The 26,475-nt window shown below is 42.2% G+C and overlaps 1 protein-coding gene across 2 annotated transcripts in view; it reads right to left on the bottom strand.

Moving 5' to 3' along the window:
* Window positions 1-23,336, bottom strand: part of pld1b (phospholipase D1b) — a 37,345-nt gene extending 14,009 nt beyond the window's left edge. Inside the window, exons 1-10 of one of the 2 annotated variants that reach the window (XM_071484493.1) lie at window positions 23,208-23,336; window positions 4,970-5,140; window positions 4,707-4,870; window positions 3,374-3,516; window positions 3,180-3,291; window positions 3,019-3,084; window positions 2,809-2,867; window positions 2,579-2,671; window positions 2,277-2,429; window positions 969-1,118 (exon numbers count right to left, since the gene is read on the bottom strand). In XM_071484493.1, coding sequence (XP_071340594.1) covers window positions 969-1,118; window positions 2,277-2,429; window positions 2,579-2,671; window positions 2,809-2,867; window positions 3,019-3,084; window positions 3,180-3,291; window positions 3,374-3,516; window positions 4,707-4,870; window positions 4,970-5,108 — 1,079 coding nt within the window. In that variant the 5' untranslated portion in view covers window positions 5,109-5,140; window positions 23,208-23,336. Of the gene's footprint in view, window positions 1-968; window positions 1,119-2,276; window positions 2,430-2,578; window positions 2,672-2,808; window positions 2,868-3,018; window positions 3,085-3,179; window positions 3,292-3,373; window positions 3,517-4,706; window positions 4,871-4,969; window positions 5,141-12,367; window positions 12,508-23,207 lie in introns of those variants that run through there. The other variant, XM_071484492.1, reaches the window with a different exon arrangement.
* Between the last annotated feature and the right edge of the window lie 3,139 nt (window positions 23,337-26,475).

The raw sequence follows: 26,475 nt of genomic DNA, 5'->3' as shown, positions 1-26,475 counted from the left end.
CGCGCACACACACACACACACACACAGTCTCACAGACAGTATAGTGTTGCCCAGCAGGGGGACAGGTGACGAGCAGACGAGGCTCACTTTCCCTCTCTTTGTGTCGGGTTACTCCAGCGAGACACACACACACACACACACACACACACACACACACACACACACACACACACACACACACACACACACACACACACACACACACAGCTAACTGGACCCGGCCTCATCTAGACTTGACTTTTTTCCCGACATCTGTCTGGCCCTAATTTATGTGGACAAAGGTGAAGTTGTTTCCCTCATTAAGACACATTATTAAACAGAGGCGATCGATATGTTTACAGTCCTGTAAACTTAAAGAACAGTGAGGATGCTTTAAAAAAAATATGTCATGAATAGAAAAAAATCTGATCAGTCTGAATCTAAAACACCTAAAAACTTTGCACCGCTCTGTTTGAACAAGTGAACTAACTGCTCTCGGAGTCACACTTCTTAACTTCCTCTTTAACATCTTATCAAACACCACACAACACAAAAGCCACAGGAAAACAGTCTCAGCCTCATGACTTGGCCCCTGAGCTACAACCTCTTAACCCCATACCTGCCGGGGCTTTCCCTGAGGTCCACAAATACTTTATCATCCTAAACTTATCTTGTGTCAGTGTTTTGCCGATGATGTGTTCTAAAAAACTGTTTTATTTTTTCTTTTCATTATTGGAAATAATTTCTTGTCTATATTTATTCTCTGTAAACCCTGCTTTAGAAAAAAGCTCTATAAATAACCATTATTGTTATTATTATTATAGATAAATATAATATAAGAAATAATATAAATGAATTTAACAGGCTACTGAGCTATTAAACTGATATACAGAGCTGTTATGGGTCAGTTTAGGACTGAACTGACTGTAACAGCGTGAACTAGCGTGATTCATGACCAGTGGCCTGTGTCAGCCGGTTGCCGTGGTTACCATTTGGCGGGGATGTTCACCTCCTCCCTGGCGAAGGATCCGAAGCGGTGGTCGGTGAGGAAGGCGGAGCCGTGCTTCTGGACGAAGCCTTCGATGGCCTGACCCCACCAGCGGGCGTGTCTGTAGCTGCTGCACTTCAGCACCAGAGACCTGCGCACACACACACACACACACACACACACACACACACACACACACACAGCAAAATGAGCACGTCTGTAATGGATTAAATTCATGTTTGGTCAATATTATTAGCTCCAGAAATGTCACTTCAGCTTCTCCACCTCTGTCAGATTTCTGCTCCCGAGTTTGATTCTTCATCGTTTACAGTGTTAAACTTGTCTGACGTGTAAATATCACTGTGATTCTCTGGTCCTGAATATCACTCCATGAAGGTCACATCTCAGCTCCTGTTTTATATTTTAAAAATCGTTACACTTGTTACCTGTTAGTTTTCATATTGATTTTAAAATTCTTTTATTAGTTTATAAGGCACTACATGGTTCCACAAAGCAGAACAAAAACATTTGGTGATGCTGTTCAGATATTTTTAAACGTAAACTTAAAACCCACTTTTCAGTCTGGCTTTTATGTAGTGTTTTATAATTTTAATATAATTTTTTATTCTTACTTTTTATAATTTTTGATTTTAGCATTTTACTTTTACCTTTATTTTTTATCATTATTGTTACTTACTGCTTTATTTCTAGTGTTTACCTTTCACCCATCTTTCTTGTTATATTACTCAATGCTATTGTTTTTATCTTTTTATTATTTCAAATATTCTTTCATCATTTTATTCTCCTCTGTTGTTTTTTGGTGCATTAGGCTCTAAATTTTTATCCCTTGTTTTGTCAGTCACTTTGTAAGGCACTTTGAATGGCATTTGATTTGTTTGTGCTTTAAAAATAAAGTGTGATTGATTAATTGATTGATAATATTGAGCTGTCAGTTAATGAACATTTACAATGCACAAACACTTAAATATATCACATTTCTCAGTTACAATAAAGATGAGAACAGTAAAAATGGTAAAAAAGTTTTTGCATTTGTGCCTGGTTTACAGGATTAATAACAGTTTATTTATGTAAAAATACCCATGAAGGGTCGGTCTGGAGATTATGTTAGTTTAAATAGTGCTGAATCGATTGCTGAATTTTTCATTATATTAGAAATTAAGCAAAAACGAAGGAAGCTGTTTGTTCATGGATGTTGGCGTTTTCAAGCAGGAAACCTTTTTCTCCAGACGTTTGACTTGGAAACAGTTCAATCACCTTAAATAACAGGTTTCGAACGTGTGTCACAGACCTGGAGAGGCTGTCGATGCGGACGCCGTGTCTGGTCTCTGTGTCTTTAGAATCCATCTTGATGCTGAACTCTTTGTCGACCAGCATCACAAAGGAGATGGCCCCTGAGTCTGGCTTCATGTAGAGCAGGAAGGAGTCCTTCACCACCAGCCAGCTGCCCACACAGACACAGTGTTTTCATTTTTAAATCAGGGAGGACAGCACCGGACCTGTCGTCCTTTTTCCATGCAATTAAGTACAAAGTTATCAGGACCACAACTATAAAAACATCCTGTTAGGTTGTGTGCAGTGGTGTTAACTGACCGTTTGGACCAGCGGTAGCACATTTTGCTGTGACCACAACAGTTCAACCCAGGGATCCGATGGCCGCCAGACCTCTTCAGCACCATTCCTTCTCTGAAAGACAAAGAACGTTTATGTTCCTACAAAAACACACATTGAACTCGTGCTGGTTTGAAGAACTCTGATTTAATCCCAGTTATAAAAAGTATAATCATCACCCAAAAAAATCAGTGACAGTGATTTGTTCTTACAAGCCTTTTGGCCCCAGGTCGTGGATGAAGGACATCTGACTAACATCAATGAACTCCATCTGAAAAACAAAACATTTAAGTGTTTTAAAAACTTCCCATTCTGCTTTAAAATCTTTTCGAGGAACATTGGGGTCTTATTTGTCATTTTCCAGGAGTTTTCACATTTTTCCAGAACGTGTGGAAACATTTCAACACCGTCGTCCACCTCACCGTGGCATGGTAGTTCCTGTACATCGGCATCCTGAGCAGATTATTCAAGTAATCTTCAAGTTGTTTCTGGAACAAATTGTGGAGAAATATCAGCTGGTGAGTGCAATAAAATCAAATATCGACAAGCACGAAAGGAAGACAGAGACTGGTGAGTGGCGTACCCTCCGACTGGACACCTGCTCCTCTCTGCCCAGCTCATCCCCACCTCCTCTGGGGAGGTTCGGCATCTGCCTCACCTCACTCCTCGCCGCCGTCTGCCTCTTTATCGTGTGACTGCAGAGAGACATGACAAGAGGTCAGGTTTAAATCTTTCTTTACTCATATCCACAGGCAGAAAAAGCCTGAGAGCGTTTACCTGCGTGATGGCAGCGGCAGCCTCATGAAGGTCTTGTACGTCCTGAGCTCTCTGTGGAGCTCCATGAAGTGTTTCTCCTTCCTCTTCACCACCCACGTGAACTCCCCATGTTTCAGCTCTATCTTAAACACCGCCGGCATCGACTGGACACACAGCACAGACACTAAAGTTAGATACTTGCTATCAATTCCTTACATTTTTAGAAAACTGTCAATAATCGTCACTTCCTTATTGCATTATTTGCAATATCTCATTTTGATGTTGATTCTTGTTTTCATTGCTACCAACTATATAACAACTTTTCTATCTCCTTTTGTGGCTTTAACAAGACAGAGGTGTTTAGTTGGTGTGAAACCTGTGACTTTACTGAATGTAATTGTACTCTGAATTAGATATTAAAAGGTTTAGCTAGCTAAAAGCCAGCTGTTTACTTACCAGTCTAGAAGAAACATGAGTTCAACATCAAACTTCATTCCTTTATCATGTATAGTTTTAAAAAAAGCTACCCTTTTGTTTTGCTTCTATTTCTATCACTTATTTTCTTCTTCTGTAGTTAGCATGCTAACCAGCTAGCCCTGGCCCAGTTGGACTGTCTCAACACTTTCCGATACCGAGTCACTGTAGCGTCCAGTCTGCCCTGAAGAGGTAGCTGCTCAGAGGACGTATTATAACCTCTTGTCTTATAAACGCAACAGTGGCTGAAGCTCTTGGCAAGACTGGTCAATAAACAAGCTGTTAATGCTAACGTTGGCTATGTAGCAATAGCAAAACTTAGAAATAGCTCCTTTAAAGAAATGGATCAAAAATTTGGGACCTACGTTTATTTTCAGAGCTAGATGAGAAGACGATACCTCTCTCTTAATTTACAGCTAGGAGACGGTTAGCTTAGCTTAGCATTAAGACTAGAAGCAGAAGGAAACAGCTAGCACCTCTAAAGCTCACTGATTAGCACAGTCTACGCTAAGTTGCGTCATTGCTCTAGCTTCATGCTTTAAACACACAGATATAAGAGTGGTATCTTCACGTCTAACTCCAGAGAAGAAAGCACATAAATACATTTACCAAGAAGACAATCTGTTCCTTTAAGTATGGCCAATGTTGACCCTGAAGGTCACAAAAGAAATCTAATGCTTTGTGGATACCAGTGCTCGGCACAGTACATGAGACAGATAAATTCTTAAGTTCTGACAGCGCTAATGGTCGCCACCCTATAGGTTTTAAACCTGTTTGACAACTGTGCGAATTAAAGAACAGCAATGCGACTGATTCCAGACCTACAACAGGCTAATGAGTCCTCCGAGACAAAGTAACTATGTGTGGAAGGTGTGTGCACCTTGCTGACACTCCTCTGCGTGGTGACGTTGAAACGGTCCTGAGCTGAGGTGAACCGCTCCACCTCCAGGATCTTGGCAGTGATCGGAGAGGACAGGAAGACTTTGGCCTCGGGCTCCTTGAATCCCACGGTGTGGTAGATCGCCGTGAAGGGCAAATGCCCCGCTGGAGAAAAGCACCAGCACATTCACACATGTATCAGATATTATAAGAAGAAAAACACACACACATAGTGAATATGCACCAATGGTGAACACCACACACCTGGGGTGTTGGTGTCTGTTGTGTCGTACTCTCCATCTCCCAGGTCGAGCTCCCGGGTGTCCAGCTTCTCCATGATGCCGGTCATATCATTGGCAACCAGCTGCAGGGTGCTGGAAGTCGGCTCGGACTGCCGCAGCATGGTTAGCACTTGGTGTGGAGCCTGGGGCTCACCTGGAGAGACAGGTAAGGAGGGGAAGGGGGTGTTAAAGTCACCAAACTTGAATGATATACTTCAGTTTTCCTGTGTTTCTCCAGGTTCGAGTTGTGGCACAGAACCACCAGACTGACCTAAACGTCTTCTACCCAGCTCCTGAATGAATATCCTACTTCAGCCCAACTAAACTGTCTCTTTTCATCTTTGAAAAGCAGCAGCCGTCCGACTCTGATCTGCACCGGTTTTAACCTGGATCTGGAGATGAAGTGAGACCACCAGGACAGAGTCCACAAGGCAGAAGCACAAGTGATCAGACAGACAGAGGAAAAAGAAAAAGCCAACAACTTCCAGTAATTTCAGGAACTTTTGGTTCAGTGGTGAAACTGTAAGAAACCACTGAATCCAACCCAGAGGTTAAACTGAAGCAGAGTGAATGTGTAACTGTCTAGTTCTTTTGCACTGATAAGGAAGTTGAGGGTTTCACTTGTTCATTAACTACAAACGACTCTGGAAACCTACATGAATGTACTTGTTTCTGCTGAAGTAAAAAGAAATGTGGGTTTTTCACTTTAGGGATTTCTGTATTAGTTGTTGTCTCTGTTTCGATCGACAGCTTCTGATGAAAAAAGGAGATTTAACGTTCTACTGCATGAAAGCTTTAGAAAAGAAACGCTTCTAATTCCATACCAAGATATTTTCCTCCAGGAAGTTGGTAAAGGAAGGTGCTAAAGTTTAAACTAACTTCATCTCCAGACATGCAGTGCATTGTGGGTGACTGGGCTGTTTGTTTCGTGCTGTTAACTAAAAATGAACCTGCTGAGCAGAATCAGATATTGAGACGAATCTCAATATCGCGACTAGATCGCAGTCAAAACAGTCTCCTCAGTATGAAACGTGGTTTTCCTTGAGCCTCCAGTGGAAATGAATCACTGCACAGCTGGACAACCTGAAAGAAGCTCTATAATTAAAAGGTCAAGATTGTAAACATGATCTTTCTCACTCTTTTGGACCAATTTTTAATAAAACTTGATGGAACTACAGATTTCAGCACCGTGTTTCCACCGTTTCACCGTTTTAAATTCAAATGTGAGGTTTGCAACACGCTCAGCTGAGTTTCCAGATAAACTTTAAAGCACCTGTAGCTGCTCATTTCTCATTGGCTCCAGGGTTTTACTGCAGATGACATGTTTCCTTGTTGCATGTTTGTTTGGGTGCAAACTTCCAGCTGTCATCAAAGTCCCTGTGTTTCACCCTCACTCAGCTGTTTCTCGTCACATTCATGTTTCTGGGTCAGTTTATGTGAAAATCCCTTCAGTCATGAGCGCACACATGAACACCGTTTGACCTGTTTTTTTCCCTCTCTCTCTCTCCACGCGCACACACACACACACACACACACACACACACACTTATATTGAGGAATGTGGTTAAAAAGGCCCCGGCTTCCTGTGCTTCTCCTCTGCTAATCCTGTTGTTTGGATTAGTGTCTCATCTGATGTGATCTGAGGCGGCGAGGAGAGAGAGAAAGAGAGGGATGGATGGATGGATGGATGGATGGATGGATGGATGGGCTGCAGGTTGTGAGGATAAAACAGCCAAATCAAACAGCTGGGAAAGGTGGATATATACAGAGGGAAGGGAAGATGGTGGAAGAAGAGTTTATAAGAGAGTCAAAGGGCCTGAGAAGAGGTGAAGTGACTGAGAGATTGCAACTCTTAAACCTACATAAACTCATTTTTAGCCTCTTGGACAGTGACATCATCATCTTATGAACTGACATAGTGAACTTGTTGGGAAACAGTTGAGAGCAGAGCAGCATGATGACTCATGTGGAGCGGTGTTTGTGACCACACGATGAACCAAAGTCCAGTGTTCCCTCTCTTTTAGCTCTGTGTTTGGTCTCCACCAGCTCTTCAGCTGCTACATGCTCCACTGTGTTCACCGGCTGCTCTCTGACTGCGTCTGTCTGCTGTGTGCTGCTGAGCAGGTAGAGGACAGAGGCTTTTTACAGATGTTTGTCTGAAAACATCTGAAAATGAAGCTGTGAGAGCAGAGAGAGTGAACTATAACACTAAAGTTATGGTCCATAAAACCAAAATAATGAATCAAAAGATGCTCTAACGCTCTGAAGAGTAATTCTCTGTAAGTTGTCAACAGAATTCCCATAAATTATAAAACTGTTGAGAAATTTCATTGGGGGATTTACAGAGAGAAGTGAGCCTCCCCATGGTCACTAATAAAGGCTTCAGGCTCATAATGCAGCCTGTGAGGGAACAGAAAACGCTCTTCTTCCTCCACATTATTACTTTTCAACTGACTGCTGCTCTCAGCAGTGACTCTGTCCTTTCCTGCCTGTTTGAAGAAAGAAAGAAAGAAAACATTTATGTAACAGATAAATGACCGAAAGATGAATTACCTTCATCAGATAGACGAAGTTGGTTTTGGTCTCTATTGCTAATTCCCTTCTTTATAACAACTGTACATGGGTGAATTTTTATATTACATTTTATTAAGGCTTAAAGTTTTACATTAATGAGGATGTTGCTGCTTTGAGTGACAAGCGGGTGAGCGTATGCCAGGTTGGCGACGGTGGAGCAGCCCACTCTGAGCTTCAAAACAGCTCCTCAGAAACCAGTGGCTGCATCCATCTTTATTTACAGTCTGTGGTTCAGACATGAAACCACCATGAAGAATTATTCTAACCTTTGCTTAACAAGGTGAAATGGGCCTCAACATGATGGCTAACTGTTCATCATGATATCAAAACAGAACTGTTGTTTGTTGTGTGCTCGTATGCAGCTGAAAAGCAGTTGCTGAAAAGTCTGACAGGACCGAGCAGATTGCTCAGGCGCGACACATTTCCTGCCTCACAAACTCTTCAAAACTTTCACTTCTAAGAAAAGAACCACTGAAGCTTTGGTTCTGTGGTTTGACTGTGGTCTGTCTGCTCTCACTTCCTCCACCAGACAACACCACCACCAACCACACTCTCCAACAGTATGAAACCCACAGAGCATCCAACAGCATCCACGAGTCCTGTCAGTGCCCACGGCCCTGGACCTCATTCAACTCTCCATTTAATGAATCCACAATTATACAACCGAAGGTGCAAACTGTGACGATCGCTCAGAATAAAACCAGGTGTAACCCCAGGAACAGTTTTATAGGAAATTTGAATTTTTACACTGTAAAATGCAAAGCAGGTGCTGAAATAACAGCTGAGTATGAATGAATACAGGTCACCAATAAAGACCAGGAACAACATTAAACTCTGAGGGAGGGTAGACGTGTCTATACTAGAATGGCTGACTTGGTAAATTCATTTCCACATCATTAAATCCATCAGAGTAACATCCTCTCCTCCATCTGCTTCTCTGAGTTTCTCTTTTTAAAAAGAAAAAAGGTTTTTTCAATGCACTTCTGCTTCCTGCACAGATGTTTCACATTAAAAAAATAAACAGAAGTAGGAGACTTTTAATGTCTTGAGTTTTATCAAAAAGCAGCTTAGCAGCAGAGTAAGTAGTGATTAGAATGAATTAGTGCAGGAAAGTGATGAAAAGAAAACAGAGTTTCTGTTAAGAAGTGCTGCAGGACTGTGCATGAACCCGAGTTATCAAGACACGCACAGGTAAACATGTGGGAAGTGATGAGACTGCATCAACAGAAAACTAAAATCTGATGAAATATGCAGCACTTAGATATTCAGGCACGTCTCTAATGTAACCCTGTTTTAAATAACAGCCTGCTTCTCTCTGCAGCTGAGGTTAATGAAGTACATTAGTTGTGAATTTATGATTTTGCCCACAAAAGCTTTTAGCAACCCTCAGATCATCATGAAATATTAAATCTTCCCACTCAATCCGGAGTAATAAAAATCTTAGTGTCGGCACCTCTTATATAAAATTCATCCACCCCCCAATTACAGGAATTTTAAGTACTCATAATATTTAATAGAATTTATTTGTAAAGGCCTGAAGGAAAAAGTACAGTTTTCTGCATGAAACGCAAAGATGAGGGAAAAGTCTGAAAAATGTAAAGATCATTTGTGAGTGAGAATTTTTCTACCTGGACAATCATCAACTCACGAGATTCATCGTACGACCGCCCATAAGCTCTCAACCCCGTGTACAACATCACCTACACCTTCCTACCTGACATTAAAATATGTATCCAGATATACACGATCACTGAGAAAAATGTTTCTCAGTGTAACTTCAAACAAATTAGATGCAAATACAGCAGCCTTTACTGTACTGTAACACCACAAACACACACATACAAACACAAAGTTACAGTAACTACAACAACCTGCAGTATGCAAACCATCCACAACATGAAGTGTGAGTCTGTGTGGCTCTGTTTGTTTTATTTTGTGCTGAAACCATGTGAGAGAGAAATGTGTGTGAAAGTGCATCTGAGGTGTGGCTAAAGTCGTCTGAACAAAAGATCCTGGTGGAACCGGTGATGCAGGAAAAATCACAGAAGACCAGCGAGAATAAAAGTAGTGGAAGGGAAGCAGGACGTGAAGGAGCAGCCACAGCGAGGAGACATGGTCGACACCGAGCAGAGAACTGAGATTACACGGGTCAGAGAGAAGCAGCTGGAGGTGGGAGGGCGTCCGAGACAGCAGGTTAGCTGTCGCTCTGCTCATATCCCAGGCTTGTGTTTCACTTTGATAAAGTCTTTGCAGAAAGCAGCGCGGCTTCAGTTACACTCACGGTAACGTGCTCGTACACTCCTGTCGTATGGGAACAAAGTTATCAGCACTAAACATCACACAGAAATAAAAACCTGCTCCTGTGAACTAGATTCTTAAATAAAAGGATTCAAACTTCCACTTCAAGACCTTTTAGAGTTTTAAGGTGGAATTTAAGGACTCAAGCTGTTTCTTCTGTATGGAGTCTAACTGATTTACCGTCTAACACATTGTCGTAATCAAAATAAGGCAAATATTATATTATACATTAGTATTCTTAGTATCTCTTGTCCTTATGAGAAACTACAGAGTACAGCTGATGGAACAGGAAGTGGTGTCCAGCCAGACTTGAACCGGGGATGTTTTGATCACATGGTCATTATCTTACACCTCGAGACCACCATTTTTCATGTCAAGTAAAACATGTTGTAACAGAACAATATCATCTAATACCACACTTCCTCCACAGAGAAAAACTTCACTGATGTTGCGTCATGTGTTTATTTCTTACTTCAGGTTTTGATCCAGTAAAAACATCCTCAGGGCTTTTAAATGCACCTAAAGGAATCCCATGGACACATAAAGTTTCTGTTCAGATCCAGTGTTACTCGCCGACAGATGTTTCTCTGAAAACATCTGCTGCTGCAGCTGAAAATGAATTCATGAGAGCAGAGAGAGTGAACTGAAAGATTAAAGTTATGCTCCATAAAACCAAACTAATGAATCCGAAGATGCTCTAACGCTCTGAAGAGGAACTCTCTAAGTTTTTCTGAGGCCACGACGCGAGGACATGCAGCTTGAAGGTTTGTTATTGATCTTGGAAATAAATAAAATGATTAATGCAGGTAGTGAGTGGTGTGTGTGTGTGTGTGTGTGTGTGTGTGTGTGTGTTTGTGCATTATGCCCATCCCAGTGAGCACTCACTTTAATTGGGTACAGTGTGGATCATCACCCCCCCCCCCCCCCCCCCCCCCCACCACTGCATCACTCGCCGGCCAGGTGGCAGGTTGTTGAGTCCACACACACACACACACACACACACACACACACACACACACACACACACACACACACACCAATGAAATCAGGTCGATTCAGGCACTAAACCTCCTCTCTTCCTCTTTCCTTTAATTCCTGTAGCTTCTCGTTTTCTCACACTGTCACATTTTAAATCATCTTCTCACATCTCAGACTCGTCAGTGACCGACCACAGTCCTGAGATCGAGTCGTCTGAAGTCACCTGATGGACAAGAACACGTACGTGTGTGATGTATGATCGGCCATAACTAATAAAAACGGATGAATCAGAGATACTTGTGTATAAATCTGCTCTGTGCCAGTCTGAAGGATAAACACATGTTCCAGGAGGACGTCAGTGAAGCTCAGGTAATCAACAGACGGCCAATCACATGTGAAGCATCAAAAACACACGACCAAGAGGCAAAACACATGAAACCTTCACGATTATGTGTAAAAACACAACCAAGCAAGAAATCACAACTCATTCAAGTTTCACAGCTGTGGACACAAAGGAGCTTTTTTAAGCATCTTTAACTTTTTTTAATGTAATGGATCCTTGTTGTCATTTTTACAACAAAGTTCAAACTAATTAAAAGTTATATGAAATTAAACCTGATTGATTTCAATGCCAAACACATGCTGCTAAATCACACTGTGGAAGTGATGTCGTTCCATTTGGGATGAAGTCAAACAGCCTTAACTTCACCATCACATTCCACATTCATGCTGTCAAATGAAAAAAGTTTCCTCACACGTGGTTCGTTATCATGATTTATCTTTTCAGCGCAGTTCGCTCGTTTAACACAACCTTTGGCCTGATCTGCTGGAGGACAAGGCCCAGCTGGTGGCACAGATCAGATGCTTAGAAGTTCAATCTGAATCTTTTTTCTGAAGGTGAATTTGTTGAGAAGAAAAATATTGACCAATGCACAGTTACTCTTTTTTGTCAATTATCAACATTTTTTTCCCACACAGCTTTAAAAATGCACCGTCAGACTACAAAAATAAGCTATTTGAATATAAAACTAATGATTATTGTTATTATTGATTAATCTCTCATTATTTTCTTGAGTAGCTGATTTTCTTTGTAAAATATAACAAAAATATTCATTTTAATTCAACATCAAGTGTCTCATTTTCACAAACGGTCTAAAAGTGAAAGACATAACATTTACTCACATATTACACAGACATGTATTAAATTCTCACATTTCAGAAGCTGCAACCATCAAATATTTGCTATTTTTACTGAAGAATAATAATTAAATGATGTAATTTCCTGTCAATCAGTTAATCATTGCAGCTCTAATTTGGGCTCTACTTTGTTTTTCTTGTTACTTCACAGACTAAAAGATCATTTGAAAATCTCATCGGCTTGATTGATGGTCAAAATATCAGTTTCTTGCAGGAGCATCTGGCTGCAGACACACTCGTGCACACATACAAAACATGCGCACGCACACACACACACACACACACACACACACACACACCAGACAGCAGATCTGCAGAGTCGGCTTCCACTGACCTGAGCCTGCGCAGGCTGAGGGAAGCCCATCATCATCATCATCATCATCTTCATCATCATCATCATGTGTTCACTTCCCTAAACTATCTCTCCGTCAGAAAACTACACAAGAGGCTGCTCCTCTCCTCCTCTCCCCCTCTTCTCTGTCTTAAATCTTCTCACACACACACACACGCTCACACACACTCACACACATCCACACACATGCACAGAGCCCTCACAGACGTCTGGGAGCCTGAGAGCCGAGTGCAGCAGCGACTCGGCCAGATGAGGGGGAAGACTCCGCAGGGCGGGACGCAGCGGGGAGGGAGGAAATGCCATTGGCCTGAGGGGATTAGGAGCCCGCAGACAGCCAATGAGAGGGGAGGGGAGAAGCTGGGGGTGTGGGGCTGAGGCACCTGTCTGTGTTAAAGGGGCAAGTAGTTCAGGTTTTCACTGGAACCAGACTGAAGCCATTGGTCAGAAGAGTATGTGACTCAGTATTTTCTTTTATCAAGAAACCTCAGTATAAAGCTGCAATTATTAGTCAATTAATTGATAAGTTGATCAACAGAAAAAGTATCAGCAACCATTTTCATAATCGATTAATTATTTAAGGCATTTTGAAAAGCACAAATACCAAAAAACAAGCAATTTGAAACTGTGACTTCAAGCTCTAAGTAGCACTTTTCACCATTTTCTGAAATTTTAGAACCAATCAAGGAAATAATCAGTTCAAAATGGCAATAATCATGAGTTCCATCTCTGATTCAGCCTTCATTGTAGCACCTCACAGCACAGCACAGCATTAACACTGCAAATTATACAGTTTAGATGTGAACTACTGAGAGGAGATTTTGACTCAGTACAGTTGAGCTGATCGATCAATCACTGAAACTTCACATGTGATAACATGACTCGAAACATGGATCTAAATTATTAAAGCTCCACACAGTCTAAAGGTAGATGTCCATGTGTTTGTGATTATAAAGCAGGTCTAGGTTCTATATTAATACTGTGAAAGTATCAAAGCCTCAGTCCACAGAGAAATGCACACAGCCTGTATTCAGAAACTGAGCCTTAAAACCAGCCGTCAGGACTTCTGGAACTTTGTGATGTCACAACAAAGCAGTCACCACCCTCAGCCACGCCCCAAGCCCCGCCCACCTGGACCCACCATCCAACCTTGCAGGATTTGGTTTCTCCGAGTGTTTACCTGAAATCTGCTATATTTTTATTAGATCACTCAGAAAACAGTCAGCCAATCAGAGGAGAGTCTCAGATCCTCTCTTCTGATTGGCTGACTGACCTGTTGTTACTAGAGCTCCAGAGAGAAGCCTGAGAGAGGAGATGTAAAACTACACTGAGATGGTTTTTGGTTCTTAAAACCATAAAAATATCTTCTGATGGAGAAACACAAAAGAAGTTTGAAATGTGGGACCTTTAATCCTTTATTTTTATCTTAATTAATTCACTAATTGACAATAATTAATCTCGTTAACATCCCAGTGGCAGACTCTTACTCTACAGATGACACATGTAGATGACATTTGCCCCAAAATGACAGAAACTAAAACAAACTGTAGAAGGTTTTTTGAAAGTCTTTGTGCAACAACATCCACACAAGAGACACAACACAACACTGCAGGTTCAGTTCTCCTAGAAAAGATCCACAAGCAGTTTCTGAAGACAGAAATCAGCTGCTGATCGATGGAGGGAAGAGTCATCGTTCATTTGCACAGTGAAAGAGTAAGTGAGCTCTGGTTGGTGAGGGCTGCGTTTCTCTCTGGCTGAAAACCAAACGCACTGCTACGTGTTTGGAGATTTGATTGTGCGGGCTGCTGCCAGAGAGGCGTCACAGCACTCAAGGCTTCGTTTTGTGCCAAGCTAACAAGATTCTCCACCTTCATCACAGACGCACTGATATGAGAGTGATATAGAGCCTCTCATCTAACTTTTGGCAGACTTTAACCGTTCCTTATTGTGTCAGGTAATCTGCAGATTGCTTTCTCCATTAATCCATTAATCGTCTAATCTGTGGGGAAATGTCCGTTACAGTTTCCTAAAGCCCAAGACGACAACTACAAATTGCTTGTTTTGTCTGACCAACAGACCTGAAGAATAAATATTCAGGATAAAAAAACAGAGGCAGAAAATCCTCACATTCAAGAAGCTGAAACTGGAAAATGTTTATTACTCAGACAAATAAACTGCTCTATTCAAGACTGAATCCACCTGATTCAAGAGGCCTGGAGCTTATTTGTTGCAGCTCCCACAGTCACCAGTGGACGTCACAGATCGGACAGTAACGTGTGAGGTTATGAAGTGGGTGTATCAGTATCAGCTTCATGACACAAACCTGTTTAGGTTGAATGAATCTGTGAGTGAACATTGCATTAGGAAACTGGCTAAACCAGTACGATTGTTGAGTGTGAGTGTGTGTGTGTGTGTGTGTGTGTGTGAGAGAAGCTGAAGGCTTGAGTGGCTCCCTGCCCCGATACAAACAGGCCAACATGACTCATTGTTGACATTCCAGAGAAGGACCAAGGCATTCAGACGCCCACCCACATGTGTGCACTGTGGCGCACACACACACACACACACACACACACAGAAAGGTTTCACAACACTAACTGCAGAAAGCTGGTTGAAAGGATTGTGGTTAAAGCTGCATGAACCATGACCTCAGTATAAATCGTTAAATTTCTCTATGGAGTTTTGTATGTGTCATGGCAGAGAAGTAGCTCCTGCCCTCAAACTACAAATCATTTCCTAAAATGACTAATCGATTAATCGAGGAAATAATCAATTCAAAAATGGCAAATGTCAGTACACTTATTTCCTCCATTCTCTTCATAATTTCACTCCCTCAAATGAATAATTAATCCCCTAAAATGATTAAATCGTGCCCTCACGTTAGTTCATTTGCCCCCTCCTGCCTCTGGTGGATCCACCCAAAGCCATGAATTTCTCCAACACCTGAACTTTGACCTTAATGACATCTGCAGTTTTGTCAAAGCTTGGAAAATGATATTGTTGTTTGAGAAATAAAGATAAAACAGAGCTGTGTTGAAGTTTTCTTATGTATCTCAGGTCAAAACAAAACTGTTTCAGATTCAACAAGGTCCAGAATAGAATAGAATAGAATAGAATAGAATAGAATAGAATAGGACTTTATTGTGCCACTACAGCAGGAAATCTGTTTTTGCTTCACCATAAAAAAACAAACAATGATGACAAACACAAGGTGGAACATCAGCAGAACAGCTGCATGTGTAGTTATGCAGCAATGGGAACAATGAAGAGCTGTTTGGCACAAAGAGTCACTTCTGTATAACTGGTTGACCAGAGGTGTCGTAGTCAGTCGTTCAGAAGACATTAGCTCAAGTTTAGAGTAGAGGGGATATTATATGAAACCTAGAATTTCTGTAATAAATTAAAACCAAATAAACAACTTTAAACTAAATCAATAGGAAGCTTCTATTTGTGACTTAAATGCTCCACAGCTGCAGACAGACGAGACAACGAGCCCCTGGACAATAACTTGTGGTCGTTCTGCATCTCTTCGTTTGTCGTTTGATTGACTTTATAATAACTTGATGCAGAAGTTCAGTCCAAGCAGCCTGGTCCGGATACTAAAGGGTGAGCCACCCATCACCTTCACCTCTGGGGGGACACCTGAGGAAGGGGGCCAATCCTCCACATGACATGGAAACCACTTAGCAGACTCATGAAACCTGCATGAATCCATCAGAGTGAACACTTCCATTACTGCAGAGTGTTCATGTGGTTTAAGTGCAGATTGTGGCACTAGGTTCAGAGATTACTGGGAATCACTGGCTATCTGGAAGAGGTAAATACATACAGAGAGATCTGGACTCTGCAGCGTTGAATCTTTGTTCTTTCTACAGCAGCCGTGTGGATAAACATTAGCTTCCTGTGTGCAGTGCACTGGTATTTTATAGGAAACAGAGCTCCCACTGCTCTTTATTACATTTACTCATCTCATCCTCTCACATGTTTATCTATCTCATATAGATACTGCAGCTTCAGTTTTACGAGTACGGTGTAAAAACACTTCATCTGCACATTAATTTGACTTTAATCACTCAACAAGTGTGAATTATATGATTGAAACGCTCGTTTTCAGGCTTGAATCATCTTCATAAACACAGATACCTCATGAGCTGCAGACGGGAGATTTTGCAGAGCACAGGAAAAACACTAAACTCACAGGACCATGTGAAATACTTCAGCACCTGGGAAAATATTTCAGCCTCTTAATATTCAAGCTTTAGTGGTGAACATATCAGTTTTGATTGTTTATGGATAAATATCAGTTTTAAGCTGAACTTCTCTGAAAGTTTAACTTGAAAAATGTCTGAAAACAAGAAATTAAATGCATTAATTTACAAACTGAATTTAATGCATGGAGCTGCAGTGAGTTTAACTCCTGCGCAGCACTTGGCCATTTCCTGCTCCTGATCGATGCTGTGTGTCAGCTCGTCTTTGTAATGCAGCTCATTACGAAGCAATCAGCTCCACCATCATCAGCCTTCACTGACGTTTTAATGATTGTTCCTGGCTAATCTTACCCTGCTCTGACCTTTAAAGATGCCCGGTTTGGGAGATGGAAACATGAGAGTATCATGTAACAATCCAGGGGATCAAACTCAAAATTAAAAGAAAAGAAAACTTTTCCTCCAAAACAGTGCATGTGTAATCTTTGGAAATCAGAACCTCCTCTCAGCCCAGAACAATGAGATCAGGTCATTTCCCTTCAGCACAAACAGGTTTTCAGAGCTTAACACGTGTGTTGTTGTGTCACTGCAGCAGGAAGCCGGTGTCAGGATGACTCAGAGAAAACACTAATCCACGATCACACAGCTGCTTAAACCCCCTGAAACATCCCTGACTGCAGGGTCTGGGTACCGTCGGGCTGATGGGAGGTGGGAGTCACAGCTTCACTATCAGTGTCCACACTCTGCAGACTCAATGTGACGCTGCCTCCTACTGGCCAGCTCTGCCACTGCAGAAACTACTCACTGTGTGTGATCATGCACAGAGAATTAATGATCCTGGTGGAGGAAGAAATCCTTAAAGGATCAGTTCAAACATGTCTGAGGCTGTTTTATCAGCTGTGCACAGCTGCAACTGAAGGAACTGTATGAAAAAAGTGTCATACTTATAGATTTTTACCATGTTTCATTATATAATATGTTTTTAAATGTTATACTAACTTAAAATTGCATTAAGATCCTCAAATATTAGACGTTTAAAGCTTAAAATGGATTAAAAAAAAAAAGATCATTACATTTCCAAATGATATATTTTTTATTGTCTTTAAAAAAAAATTATTAATTAATTAAATATTACAAAGCTTTTACAGCAAATTAAACTTTTTGTTACTAGATTTACTAATGTGTCTATTTCCAATCACACAGTTCATTTGTTTCATGCTTTAAAGGTCCCATATATGTGTTTGTGATTATAAAGCAGGTCTAGGTTCTATATTAATACTGTGAAAGTATCAAAGCCTCAGTCCACAGAGAAATGCACACAGCCTGTATTCAGACACTGAGCCTTAAAACCAGCCGTCAGGACTTCTGGAAGGCTCAGATCCTCTCTTCTGATTGGCTGACTGACCTGTTGTTACTAGAGCTCCAGAGAGAAGCCTGAGAGAGGAGATGTAAAACTACACTGAGATGGTTTTTGGTTCTTAAAACCACAAATATATCTTCTGATGGAGATCAGCACTTCAGATAAAACACAGAAGAAGAGTAAAATACGGAGCTTTAACCTTTATTTGTAACTTAATTAATTCACTAATTGACAATAATTAAACTCTTTAACACTCCAGACTCCTTCAGTAGAGCAGATGACAAATGTAGATAACCTTTCCCCCAAAATGACAGACACTAAAATGAACTCAAGAATTCAAAGCAGCAAAAGTATTCAGACAGGAGAGTTCACTTCCACTCAACCTCGTATTTCCAGTTTTGGGGAGTGTCACAGTTTCACGGTTTCAGAAGGCGAGAGGACAGAGCGAAGGAAGAGAAAAGGTTTTCATCTCATGTTAATGTAGCCTACTGGTGCCATATTTCCCTCTGGAAGAAAAACTTTCCCAACATGGAAAAACACACGTAAAATACCAAAATATTCTCCAGCTCTGGACTAGTTCCAGATATTATTTCCATCCTCAGTAAAATTAAATGTTTTACGATCTCAAGCTTGTGCCTGTTTAGGAGAGAATACAGTTTCATAATCATCCTACTCCATCCTGTTTGAAGTGAGCAGGACCTTCGTTTCAGGCTTCCTTTACTGGTTTCCAGTATCTGTACTGGGAGCTGTAGCAGCCTCCACATCTCCAGCATCATCAAAACCCGTCATGTGTGACAACGTCGTCACTCTCTGCAGCCTCGGACAGTCTGATGAACTGACATCATCCTGAGGCATGTGACCGCAGGTTTGCAACACACTTCCTCTTTCTTGTGCTGTAAATGTGTGTATTACTGTGTGTGTGTGTGTGTGTGTGTGTGTGTCAGGACGTGTCTAAGCTCAGGTAACACAGATGCCTGATTTCTACCCAACATTAAGTCTCCTCTTGGTATCTTCATCTCCATCAGCTGATCGTGATCTGCAACAACAACGTCTCAACTCAGACCAGTTCACCAGTCAAACCTGTGGCACAACAACAGTCTGTGTGTGTCTGTGTGCATATATATATATATATATATCTGTGTGTGTGTGTGTGTGTGTGTGTGTGTGTGTGTGTGTGTGTGTGTGTGTGTGTGTGTGTGTGTGTGTGTGTGTGTGTGTGTGTGTGTGTGTGTGTGTGTGCCCAATTTACTGAGATATTTCCGCTGTCAGCTGACCTTCCCACAACATCCAAAAATCACCTTTATAACATAATGAGCAGCAGGAGGAAGCTCATGTGTCACAGCTCAGTTCACATGAAGCTTTTTGTTCCACAAACAGGAGTCAACTGTCTCATCAGAGCAGAATAAACTGTTCCACGTTCTCTCTGCTGCTTCCACTGACATCTGTGTTTCTCTGGCTGGGGGAGGAGAAACAGCAGAAACACTACTCTGCATTTGTTAAAATGATGTTGCACAAAGAATTTAAAGTCTTATGAGACATTTGTGTCCTAATATAACACACACTCAGTGAGCTTTGTGTTGTGCTCACGTACTGAGACATAAAACCACAGAGCTTGAATCAACAGTGACCTGGAGTCTGCTTCCTACTGGGCCACAACTATTATCTTAAATGTCTAATTTTATGATGACTGACCATAAAAGTTAAACGCACTGTTTTAAGAATATAACACCATTCCAGATTTGCATAGCCCACGTCAGTCTGCAGTCCTTCAGCAAACACGGCTCGGCCATGTTTGCTGGTTTCCAGGAGGTTCTGGGTTTTATCAGGTGCAGCAGAGAGTTTGTCTTCTTCTGCTGCTCGACGCCTGCAGCAACAATAAAGCAGCAGCAAAGTGAAAGAGCACGGCAGCAGACTGAAGACAGGTCCTTGATTTCTAAAAAGAGGGCTCACAGTGGAGCTCCAGATTCAATAAAACACTGAACACACACACACACACACACTTCATGCTATTATTGAATTTAAGAAGCATTGAATCATTTCAGTGGGAATTTATTTCATCCAGAAAGAAGAAACTAAATGTGGCTGATGTGACTGCAGCCTCTTCAGGTCCTGACATGATGAAGACAAGTGTGTGTGTGTGTGTGTGTGTGTGTGTGTGTGTGTGTGTGTGTGTGTGTGTGTGTGTGAGAGAGAGAGAGAGGGTGGGGTTACTGAGAGTTAATTGAACACGACACGCAGCTGCAGTGAAGATCAAACCCGTGACCTTTTGGTTACACGGTAATCTCTTTAACACTGAGATGCACTGTCACATCAAAAGAATTTCCCGCCATAATCATCCTCAGTATAAAGTTCTGTTTCTCTCCGACACTTTCTACCAAACGCCTGTTGGGTTATTGCTTTGTTTTTGCCGGTGGTGCAGATGATCTGTGATCCCAAGGACTTCTCCATGACTTTCAAGGTCCTGTTTCATGAAATTCAAGGGCTGAATGTTAATATGTTCTAAGTAGGACTCCAGGTGACAAAGTCAGACGTCACAGGCACCTCCCTTTCTTTGGGAAATACAGGTAAGTTATCTAAAGACTACTGCTACACCAGTGGCCAAAAGTATGTGGACACATGTCAGGGTACCGTCCTTCCCGTTTCCATGACAACTGCCCCCACCAGCTCCTTAAAGAAATGGTTTTCCCAGTTGGCTCTGGAAGAACTTGACTGGCCTGAGCTAAACCCCGTCCGACCCCTCAGGGATGATCTGGACCTTATCAGCCACCATCAGGGCCCCGGCTCCATCATCATGGTGGAAGGGCTGAAACCTGACGGGTGGAGGCTGGTGGAGCAGCACCACAGAGTCACAGAGACGTATAGCTGGAATGTTTTTTCCAAACCTTCAGACTTTTTAATTTGATTTTCCAGGATTAAACTCTTATTAAATTTCACACTGAGATTCGTCTCCTGCAGCTTAGATTCTGCAGCCATCGTACGAGTTTGTCAGGAACTTGAGCCTCAGTGTGTTGTTGTTGTTGTGTGTTACTGTCAGTCGTGGCATTTTTCTGCAGACAGTATTGATTAAAAGCTGGACCTCTCCCACCACACCCGATGCCCCTTGAGCTCTCCTTTCCCTGTGTGTGTGTGTGTGTCTGTGTGTGTCTGTGTGTGTGTGTGTGTGTGTGTGTGTGTATGTGTGTGTGTGTGTGTGTGTGTGTGTGTGTGTGTGTTGGGTACAAAAGCACAGACACACCCACAAAGTCAATTAAGCACTCCCAGGCTGCCGTGTTTGCTGGAAGAGCTATTACATGAATAAGCAATCTCTCTCTCTCTCACACACACACACACACACACACACACACACACACACACACACACACACACACACACACGCACACACAGTCTCCTACCTGTGTATAACACTACAAGACCTGAGCCCATTGGTTAGTCTCCATTGGACCAAGCAAAAGAGTCAACACTGTCCTTCTGGACTCAGGACAAAAAATTACACACAAACACTGGAAGAGCAGGTGTTTCTAAAACACACACACACACACACACACACACACACACACACACACACACACACACACACACACACACACCAAAGTAAATAACAGAAATATGAGACAGTATCTCAGGAAAACCTTTAAATGAAAGGTAATTTCTTCTTCTCTTTTCTTTGTTCAGACCTGGTGTCTAGACTTCCTGTTTGTCGTCATATTACAACAACCTCTCCATCCCCCCAGACCTGCCGTGTTGTTACCTCACACCACTTGCAGCAGGAGGAACGCAGCATTGCAACACATCTGAGAGTGACTTCCTGCAGGCCGCAGGTTTGGACGGTCATTAAACGGTTCTCTAGCGAGGTTCATCAAAGGACGAGAAAGAGACGCAAAATCACCACAAAGACACAGACGGACCATAAAAATCTAAATTACCACAAAATTACCACACAAAGACCAACAAGAGACGAATCAACACTCCTGCCCTCTGTGCAGTGGAGCAAATGTGTGTTTGTCTTTTCACAAGATGAAACACATGTAATATTAAGGTTTAACCAGGTGCTAAGACTGTGGCTGTCAACGCTGCAAACCAGGAGCTGACTCCTTCATCAGGGTCTACTGGAGGTCAGCCAGCTCACCTGAAACACCCAGACCACCTCTGCCAACGCCAGCAATAACAAACTAATAATAAAAAGTGCCAAAGTGCTTTTCACACATTCGAGCGTGGCTGTTCCTCAGGGTGTTGTCTGCAGCTGATCAGGAGATAAGGTGAGTCAGGATGTTTGTCGTGATAGTTCACGTGTTCTGGGTGGAAACCCTGGACGGTGTCATGAAGCCTGGCTCCTTCAGAGTCCAGCGAAGGCAAACACATCACCTCCTCACCAGGTAACAGGTGCAACGTATTCTGTTTTCATGACAAACCTCAAGTGGGATATTTATTTATATTAGTTGGTTCGCAGAAATACACAACGTGCCTCATAAGCTGCCAACTGCCTGTTAATAAATGTCATTTCTTGCCTGTAAGTGTCAGAAATCTTAATCTAGTTCTCACTGAGGGAACTGCTCAGAGCTCATCATGAAGAATCAGCAAGTGAAGGAGGAAAGATTCAAGACCTTAGTGAGAGGAGAAGCAAACTTAGGTTTCCATGAAGATCCAGGCAGGAATACTGTGTGAAACAGAAAGGCTCAACATCAGCAGCGCTCCTGGAGCCGGCTGCTTCTCACAGGGGGTGAAGAGGCGGTGGAGTTGCTGCAGAAGCTGTGATGGACTGGCTGATTTTAGAGGAAGTGGTTTTGTTGTTGGTTTGACTGCAGGAGGGAGAAAAAAAGAAGAAGCGAGCAGAGACACGGCGCTCAGTACCGGTCTGACCCGTTCTGGTCCCGCTCAGGGAAACCTCCGGGCCTGGGTTTGGCTCTGGAACCCGCCTGATGCGATCCACATCCCCGACCCCGCACTCTGTGGCACATGGCCGCTCTCTCCACTGCAATCACTCTCACACACACACCGGGGGATGCTCTGCCCGACCACTGCAGAGGACGGATGCCTTCTTATGCCAAAAGACTCACACGTCAACAGCCCCGCGTCTCCCGCCGCCGAACCACCAATCACGCACAAACTTTACGCGCAATGGCAAATTACCACTAATTACGCATTAACGCAACTGCGCGGCAAACTTTACCAAACAACAACACAGAGAAACCCACAAAGACATAAACACACAGGAAGACAAACCCCTGGATAAACACACACGACACAGGGACGTGGTTCTTACCTCCTGACGCGACCTGAAGCGACGGCAGCGGGAGGCGTGAGTGAGCCGAGGCGCAGAGCCGGCGACCAGCAGCGCCAGGTCGGAGCCGGAGCCCCGGCCCCACAGCAGGAAGCCACCCCGGCAGACTGTCAAAATAAAACCCCACAGGAGCAGGACGGCGGACCCCACACAGGTAGATAGATAGATAGATAGATAGATATCCCCTCAAACCCTGTTTTACTGTATTTCAACAGTTTTATTATTATTATTATTATTATTATTATTATCATTAATTGCTAATTAATTAAGGAATTTGAATATTTAAAGAATAAAATACCATTTATGGCAGGTCCTGCATTATTTTTACATCCCTGTGTCAAACTGTAGTTTTTACAGCTTCAATATTTCATTTTATTTTATTTTATTTATTTTTTGTCATATTCCAAAATAAAAGTGTTTAATTGGAGTGACACAAATGAGCTTCTGTGGTTTGTTGTCTTGCATTTGTACTAAACGAAAAGCTCAGTTAATTGAAAGCATATGCATACATTATTAAATATCCCAAACTGTGACAGGATGCTTCATACTGACTGTGACTGACAATATCATCCGTTTGCATAACTTAACTCTGCTACTGTTTTTAAAAATGCTATTTTTTGTGTGATGCTGTGTTTGTTTTCATGCGCATGAAAAGTCCATTAATTCTAATTTTCTAAATGAATAAATGAAGTAAACAAATAATATCAATTGAAAATATAATTGCAAAGGTTATTAAGTTTTTCAATCACATAAGCAACCTTTAATTTGAAGGGTGAATTGATTCATTTCCGGATAATGCTGTTTTCTCTCTGACTTGACGCAGCTGATCACAGTGGTTTCCTCTGCTAAACCACGCCTGCAGCTTCTGGCTCCTTCACAGAGCAGAGATGTGGCTCATCTGTGATGTGTCTGAGAAGATGTGATGCACATGTGACAAACATCACAGATGAACCATAGAAAAACCACAGCGGCTTCACAGGAAACACTGAACTTATCTGACCGGCTTGGAGAATATTAAAGGTCTATTAGCATGAGTCAGGGCTCCACACACACACACACACAGTTAAACAAACAAACCTTCCTTTCTCTGCAGGGACAAGCTGACGTCAGCGATCAGCTGAACCACATAATCAATCTGTCAGGAGCTCTGTGATTATGAGGAAGGAGGGAGGAGGAGGGGGGGGGGGGGGGGGTAAAGTGTGAGGGAGGAAGACATTATGTTTCACAGCTAATCTGGGAGTTTAACTTTTACCTCTTAACCATGTGACCTTTAATTCTGGAGATCAGGTGCGCTGCAGGTCACCTCCCAGGGTCGTGACCTGCGTCTACATCAACTTCCATCTTGAAGTTCAGGCCTCAGATCTTTAATGTTAGAGTCTGTGTTTGACAACAGGAGGAAACAGAAAGAGAAAGAGACAGAGTCTGTTCTGGGGAAACTGAAGGGCCACAAATACAGCGTCATTAATCAGTGATTCTCAGGGTAAAGCTGGTTGTTCTCCTTTCACAGCAGAGACAGTGAAGTGTAAATAATATTATTACTCATTGCTGCATTGATTTGCTGATACAGAGCCACAGTTACTGTTATTAGTTAATCAATTACAGCCATGATTTACCGTCAGTAGGTGAAAATGTCGGCACCAGCCTCCGTCCTGAGGGAGGACATGACAGGAAAAAGTTTGAGAATCACGGATGTTCAGAGGCTTTTGGTCACATCACAGCATCTTCATCCGTTTGCTCAGTTGTCAAAATGTTCAAATGTGATATTGTTAAAAACTTCAGAACTCCTGTTGTTCCAAAGGTGGAGGTTGAACTTTGAAATGAAGAACTTTCTAAAACTGAGCCTCATATTAAATGGTGCCTGGTAATAATGAAGCAGTATAGTTGTACATAAGAAGTCAAACCTAATAAAAGTCCACACAAGCTGCAGGTGAACTGAGATCGGCCACATCAGCAGCCTCCTCCTCACCACACAGCCTCGGTTATCTCTGCAGAGGCCGTTAAACTCACTGTTATCTCTTATTCAAACACACACTCTCTCTCTCTCTCTCTCTCTCTCTCTAGTCTTATTAACCACCCACACACACACACACACACACACACACACACACACACATTCACACAGACCCATCAGACGCCTGAAGACATTTGTGCACAAAAACTGACACACATCATGCACATGCTCATACACTCCCACACACACACACACACACACACACACACACACACACACACACACACACACACACACACACTCCCACACAAACACACACACACACACACACACACTGAGCACAGCAGGAGCAGAGGTGTCAGAGTGAATTAAGCAGCATCGCAGCAGCAGAGCGTCTGTTTCTTCCTGCTCAGATAATAAAACAGAGTTCATAACAGACCTGTGGTGTGTTAATAGACGGATCGTCGGCTTCGTGATTATTGGACCATCTGCTAATATTTCTGTCTCTCTAATCTGGTTTTGTGGTTCACTTCACCTCAGCTCATTATTTGCATTTTCAGCTTTTCTCTGAACTGAAACAACGACTCTGCACAGACTCATCACATGCTCAGAACGAAATGATGCAAAACCACAGTCGCTGCTGGTGAGAGTCACATTTCTGTTGTTGTGAAATGTGACAGAAAATGATTTACTGCACTGCAGCACAAGCCTGAGGTACTTGTACTTCAGTATTCAGATTTTATTTACATTATACTAGGCCTGAACAATTAAATTTTAAAAATATCCAAATCGCAGGGGCTGCAGTTTTTGGATGTTGGTAAAATGTGTCACAACAGACGATGATAAACGAAGCAATGAACCAGTGTGGTGCTACGGAGACGCCCCAGCCTGCAGTTCATATTCTCCAGACGTAAGGGAAGATGCATCTGTCAAAAATAATTGCAATGTGATTATTCTGCATATGGTTCAGCCCTAATTTATACTTTACAGTTACTTCACAACATTTCAGAGGAATAAATTACAGTCTTTACTCCTCAACATTTACCTGACAAATGCAGGACTTAATTTAATGGGAATATTTTTACTATTTCAGCTCTTTTTTTTTGCTGTTTTCATGAGACTCGACTTCGGTTGTATTTATGTTCTGTAGAGTTCACTGATTGTGAAATTCTGATCCTATATATTGTGTGTTGTAGCAGCTCATGCTTGATTCCTACAGGGATCAATAAAACTATCAGGGCTCCATCACTCACTCCTCCCTCCAGGCTCAGGGTTTTTGCTGAACAGGAACTCTCAGCC

This window comes from Trachinotus anak, unplaced genomic scaffold (genome assembly GCF_046630095.1).
Source record: "Trachinotus anak isolate AG129_WGS33_773 ecotype Australia unplaced genomic scaffold, CSIRO_AGI_Tana_v1 ptg000009l, whole genome shotgun sequence".
NCBI lineage: Eukaryota > Metazoa > Chordata > Actinopteri > Carangiformes > Carangidae > Trachinotus > Trachinotus anak.
Note: the sequence above shows the minus strand (reverse complement) of the source record. Positions and strands in the feature narration are given on the sequence as shown.